Source organism: Notothenia coriiceps, unplaced genomic scaffold (assembly GCF_000735185.1).
Source record: "Notothenia coriiceps isolate Sejong01 unplaced genomic scaffold, NC01 NC01_scaffold00004099, whole genome shotgun sequence".
NCBI lineage: Eukaryota > Metazoa > Chordata > Actinopteri > Perciformes > Nototheniidae > Notothenia > Notothenia coriiceps.
The window spans coordinates 24,399-30,880 of record NW_011336800.1 but is presented as its reverse complement, the minus strand read 5'-3'; the positions used below and the strand labels follow the sequence as shown (position 1 = coordinate 30,880).

The following is a 6,482-nucleotide window of genomic DNA, read 5'->3' as shown; positions in this document are numbered from 1 at the left end:
AAAGAGAGAAAATGGATCCCCCCCACACACACACACACACACTTTTGTGCGGTCATAAACTAACCTAATTTCCCCCTGGGATAAATGAAGTATTCCGATTCTGACATTAGATATTCAAAAAAGTCAGCACCATAATAAACCCTTCATTTATGAATGCTTCTTTTATGACTGGATTTTTGTTCACCAAATAAATCCAAACAATAATGACAGCATCACATACGCAAGCGGATTTTTGGAAGAAGTTTTACAGAATTAAAAACAGATTGAATACCGTTTGTCTAACATGTCGATTTTATTGTATATATTCAAAAACATTCATACCAGGAAACATAGCGATATATTACAAGGACAAGGTTTGTTTTAAAAAACTAAAAAGAACAGAATAGTAACATGGGGGGTTACAGTGTTATTTAATGCATGCACATGATTTACTTCATAACATAGATATACTTTCGTTAATTAATGTTAGATTTTCTGTTCTTAATATTTTCTCACACACACACACACACACACACACACACACACACACACACACACACACAGACCCCTAACCAGGTCTCCTTTGTGTGTGAACGCCCCTCATGCATATTTATCTTGGACCAAGTCAGTGCAGAGACCTGTACACACACTCTCACTGAGATGAGTATATGGAAGAAGAAAACTTTAAAAGGTTTCCTGTGAGAGCGCCACCTGGCTGCAGGAGACTCACTGCTGTCACCTGAGAGACTTGTGTTTAGCAAGCTGAATCATGGGAGTTTAAATGAGCCCAGATCCAAACTACAACACCAGTACGACAGACAGAAAAGTACATTTTCATCCAAGAAACACGGCCGTAGTTCTCACTGAGTATACTAAAGGGCCTTTGCAGTTTAAAATAACACACAGTAGGTTTTTAACAGGCTTTTGTTTAAGGCTCAACATAAGAGATGACATTACATTACATTTTAACGGTGTCTTAATCCAAAGCGACTTGCATACACTTTTAAATATAATAACGTACACATGCCTTTAGGAAGAATGTGGGGTTAAGTATCTTGCCCACGTTTTTTTGTACATTCTTACTGCAGGGGCTGTGGATCGAACTGCTGACCCTCTTATCAAAAGACACATTTGTTACCACCTGGTCCATAGATGCAGCTAAATTATTGTTCAAAGAATCAATGAACTGATCAGTGGAACATGAATCAGCAGCATTTTGGTAATTGATCATGAATTTCAGCAAGAAAAGCCAACAATTCCCTTGCCGTGGTTTCAAAAAGGGGATTTATTTTCAGGAGTGTTTGGTCTTTGATACAAGAGAAGTATTTTGTTTCTGGACTGTTGGTCGGACAAGACATTTAAAAACTGTTTAATTGACAATATTTATAATTGTTAGTTGCTGTTGTCCATACAAATGTGATCATTTCTACTACTGGCAGTGTGGAAAAGGTTTTAATAAAACATTTAATCCCGCCATCCATTCATCCATCTTCTCCCGCTTATCTGTGGTCGGGTCTCGGAGGTAGCAGTTCCAGCAGAGAGCCCCAAACGTTCCTTTCCCTGGCCACATCAACCAGCTCTCACTGGGGGATCCCAAGGCGCTCCCAGGCCAGTGAAGAGATATAATCCCTCCACCTGGTCCTAGGTCTACCCCTCGGTCTCTTCACAGCTGGACGTGCCTGGAACACCTCCCTAGGTAGGCGCCCAGGTGGCATCCTAACTAGGTGCCCGAACCACCTCAACTGGCTCCTTTCGACCCGAAGGAGGAGCGGTTCAACTCTGACTCCCTCCCGGATGACTGAACTTCTCACCTTATCCCTAAGGGAGACACCAGCCACCCTGCGGAGGAAACCCATCTCAGCCGCTTGTACCCGCGATCTCGTTCTTTCGGTCATGACCCATCCTTCATGACCATAGGTGAGGGTAGGAACGAAAATGGCCCGGTAGACAGAGAGCTTTGCCTTCTGGCTCAGCTCTCTTTTCGTCACCACGGTGCGGCTGCTCCGATTCCCCGGCCCATCTCACGCTCCATTGTTCCCTCACTCGAGAACAAGACTCTGAGATACTTGAACTCCTTCACTTGGGGTAAGGACTCATTCCCTACTTGGAGTGAACAGTCCATTGGTTTCCTGCTGATCCCGTCATTTCAGGAGATAACAATTACAGTAGGCATGATCAAACAGAGACTGTCCAAATATTTAGACCATTTTGCAGGACAAACTCCCTCTCTATACCTACATTATCTTTCTATTCGTATAACTCTGAACACTTTACAAACCTTTAAGACTGTGTGTGTTCACTTTTGCGTTCGTTATCGTCACTACCGTCCTGTCTCTCCACACAAACAGGAAATCAAGTTGTAAGTTCATCTTTCTGTCTGTAGTCTGTTTGCATTTTGATGAGTGTGAGCACTAGGCGTGTGTTCACAGAGCTTTTCAACATCCTGAAATATCAAGTGTAGGGAAGGTTTACACAGTAACGCACAATTTAACCGATGGTAAATAGGACGGTCGTGTTGGTTTAAAGCAAAGCAGGAGGCAGCCAACACCCACCCTGGTTCAATAAAGGGAACAAGAAGTGAATACAGTACAAGTGCATCACTGTTTTTACTAGGGGTGTAGCGGTTCACAGAATTCACGGTTCGGTACATACCTCGGTTTGGGGGTCACGGTTCGGTACAACAAGAAAAAGCAAAAAAAACTCCCAAATGCATAATTCCAGGTTTGTTGTTATTTATTTTTGAACAGTAGTGCACGTTTCAGTTAAAAAATAAGGAACTCTGACATTTTTAATAATTAACTGTATTAAACGGTTAAAAACAAACCACAAACAGTACCACACACCCAGATGGCCAGATTATCTATAATGGCTGATGTCAAACAAAAACGTTTCATCAAGCTGTAAAACTAGCATACCGCACCGCTATCGAACAACGCCGACACACCGTCCTCGTCCGATCCACCACTCGCACTCCATCGTTATTGTAGTCCACAGGGAACCCGAAATGTTCCCGGCACACAGCTGATTTAAAAGAAGCAGGTGGGTTCTAGCTCCTGTGTGTTATCTGAAATCACTTTACTAACTTTTCTTCTTCTTGTATTTTGTTCGTTTTTGTTGTGTTTCTTCTTGTTCTTCATTTGTTGTTTAAGGGCGGCTGGCAAACAGCTTTTAGGCGCAATACGGCCCCCTGGATTATAAATAGTGTAATGGATACTGCCCTGAATGATAGGCTTTTTTCCCAAAAGGCGTATTCGTCGTGTGACTGCATGTGCGGTTACGTCCGAACCGTGACGGTACGGGACGAATACGGATACCGTTACACCCCTAGTTTTTACTTTTCTGCAACTTTGTCACGTTATCTTCTCCCCGCTGATCCATATCCCATCCTCCTCCTCTAAAATCTTTAATTTGATCTTATCGTAATAAAATAAAAAGCTTTCATTCACCTTCAGACACTAATTTTGTATTCATTTGAATCTCCCAGAAAAGGATATTGTCTCTTGGCCCGTGACATTTTGTTGAGTTGTTGCTATAACCCTTCATTCCCTTGTTCATCATCAGAGGGATAAAGTTTGAGTGCATTTACTCACATTTCTTTATTTCATTTTTGTCCCACAGCACCTGAACAAGACCTACAACACAAACGTGCCGCTGGTCCTCATGAACTCCTTCAACACGGACGAAGACACGAAGAAGATCCTGCAGAAGTACACACACCACCGCGTCAAGATACACACCTTCAACCAGAGCAGGTGAGAGGACATGCTAAAAATATCTCAAGAGAAATGTGTGTGTGTCATGTTGAGGAAACACACTGCTGATTCACAGTTTAGTTATTCAACAGTAGATTCTGAGTTAGGTTTCTGTCACACCAGATATTGAACTGGATATTAAACATGAGGAACAAGAAAGCTCAAAGATTGGTTTCAGTTTTGGCACTTCAGAAATTTTTTCACTGCCAGTCAGCGGTATGAACGAACTGGTCTTTATTTCAGTGGACAATCCTCTGCTGTGTTTCCAGACAGGAAATGTCATGTAATGTATGGAGAAAGCCGTTAATATTTAATGCCTTGGTCTCCTACTTGTCAGTCGAGTGGGACGTGATTTTTATGGTTTCCCTTTGAATTATTTAGAGCACTTGTATGTTCTTGGTGGCAGAAACAGTGGGGGGGAGGTGTTGGAGATTTATGGTTAAATGTCGGCTCAGAGGAAGTGGTAGAGGAGATGAAATGTCAATCAATAGGAGGACAAAGAGAAGGGGCTGTGAGAGTAATTTATAAAAAGGTGAGTTGCTGATGGGGGCTTCATCCACCAGACGAATTCATTTATTTTTTCCAATTTCAACTCCTTGTTTTGAAAGTGACGAGCAGAGTGAGTAAGCAGTCAAACACTGTGTCTTTTTAATATTTAAAAAAAACGTTTTCAACCTAATTCATGCAGGAATCCCCAATACCGAGTCAATTGAAATGCAAATTCAGTTTGATACAGCGAATAAAGCTATTTTATTCATTGTAATAACTAACAATATCATTAAGTATCAAATCAAATCAAGTTTTATTTATATAGCACATTTTTAAAACGATTTTTGGTCGAGCCAAAGTGCTGTACATATAATACAGAAAAAATACAATGAGGACACTTTACAACAAATGCAACAGCACAGTATGAGAAAATGACACCCTCTGTCCTTAGACCCTCACATCGTACAAGGAAACACTTCCAGAGAAAAACCCACAGTTTAAAGGGGAACATGGGAGTAGTGAATGAAATAGATAAGAAAAAGATTTTTAAAAACGTGTAAACAATGAAATAGTTGACCAAAGTCAGTTGATGAAAACAGACTAATGAAACAGTCTTTTGCACTTTATCAGATTGACTGCTGATATTAATCAACAACTCAATGGTTAATGATGCTGAACGTATTCATTTGATAGGATGTACATTAATATCCCCGAGTATGTTGGAAAGAATAACTTCCACCTAAGGCAGTAATGTGAATCAAAGAAAGGGAAAACACTCCTGTGGTTGTAACAAAATGTTCGGGACATAAAGCCTTTGAAGTGTGTGAGCTCGTATCAAACCCTTCGTCTGAATCCTCCCCCCGTACAGTCAGCTGGACTTAGATCTCTTAAAAATGCCTCAGCTGTTCAACTCCTCTCACCTGACCTGCCCTTCTGCTCTCTGAAGTGCCAAAAACACAAAAACCTCAGCCCAATCCCACTCAGTGAGCTCCTCCTGTCGAGGTCTGCTAACTCAACCTGACGGGACCCTCCTTAGAAACCCTTTGATCACTTTAATGCAGCGATGATGATGATGATGATGATGGCTCGGGCTCTCTGGCGTGTTTCCTCATCTTTCCTTCTCGGAAAATAGTGTTCTGTCTGAAGTCCTGCAGTGATATGGAAAGATGAAATGCACTTGGCAGTTTGCATGATACTAAAGCTCAGAGTTTCTTGGCAGATTTCACACCGTCTGCTTTTACTCTTGTTCATGTGCAGACTGTGATTCACAGCTCTGCAGATAAATGAGTTCAGCTGTTCTCTCTTAATATCTGGTGAACAAAGTGGAGCATTCAGCAGCTAGAGCTGATATATCAGGCGAGCACAAACTACTATTTTTAACTAGAAGCTAATATTGCTTACTGTATTCTGGTGGTGTACTGTTTGCTAACTCTATACATCAGTTTGTGGGTACGTGTCAGTATGTGTATAAGCATCTTACATTATATTTCATGGTATTTGGCTGACGCTCTTATCCAAAGCGACTTGCATTCCACTTTTTTTTATTAGTCATTTTAGTTTAGTTTTTAAAGTCCACTATTCTGCTCCAGGCCTTTTAATCTTACATTACATTATTACATTACATTACTTGTTAGACGCTTTTATCCAAAGCAACTTACATACTCAATACTGTGGGCAATCCCCACAGGAGCAATTTGGGGTGAAGTGTCTCAGGGACACAACGACATGCTGACTGCAGTGGGGTTTGAACCTGTGCTCTGATCCAAACACCAACGCACTAGCCCACTGCGCCACAGCCTCCTATGCTCCTAACCCTTTAAGATGAGAGTTGATGTAGTAGTGCATTCTTTTAAGCTAAAATACATTTTGATGAGATTAAAGGTTCAGTCTTTTATTCATTTCAGCAGTAAAGTATCAACGTTTTTGATCAGAATGAACCAAAATCTTAAAGGTCGCCTATAATGCAAAATCCACTTCTTCATGTCTCTTCTACATCAACATGTGTCCCCTCTTCTTCATGTCTCTTCTACATCAACATGTGTCCCCTCTTCTCCATGTCTCTTCTACATCAACATGTGTCCCCTCTGTGTAAAGAGACTCTGAAAGTTTCAGGAACAAAGATTCTCTCTCTTTTTGTCCTGATCCATTTCTATAAAAACCTGTCTGAAAATGAGCTGATCAGATTTTGGCCACTTTATGATGTCATAACGATGTTTTGGCTTGAGTAACCATTAGCCAATCAGCAACCAAGGTAACCCCCCC

The 6,482-nt window shown here is 41.2% G+C and overlaps 1 protein-coding gene across 1 annotated transcript in view; it reads left to right on the top strand.

Annotated features, from left to right (window-relative positions):
- The window catches only part of ugp2b (UDP-glucose pyrophosphorylase 2b), a 30,438-nt gene that overhangs the window by 15,067 nt on the left and 8,889 nt on the right, over positions 1-6,482 (top strand). Inside the window, exon 4 of the mRNA XM_010767190.1 lies at positions 3,598-3,732. Coding sequence (XP_010765492.1) covers positions 3,598-3,732 — 135 coding nt within the window. The remainder of the gene's footprint in view (positions 1-3,597; positions 3,733-6,482) is intronic.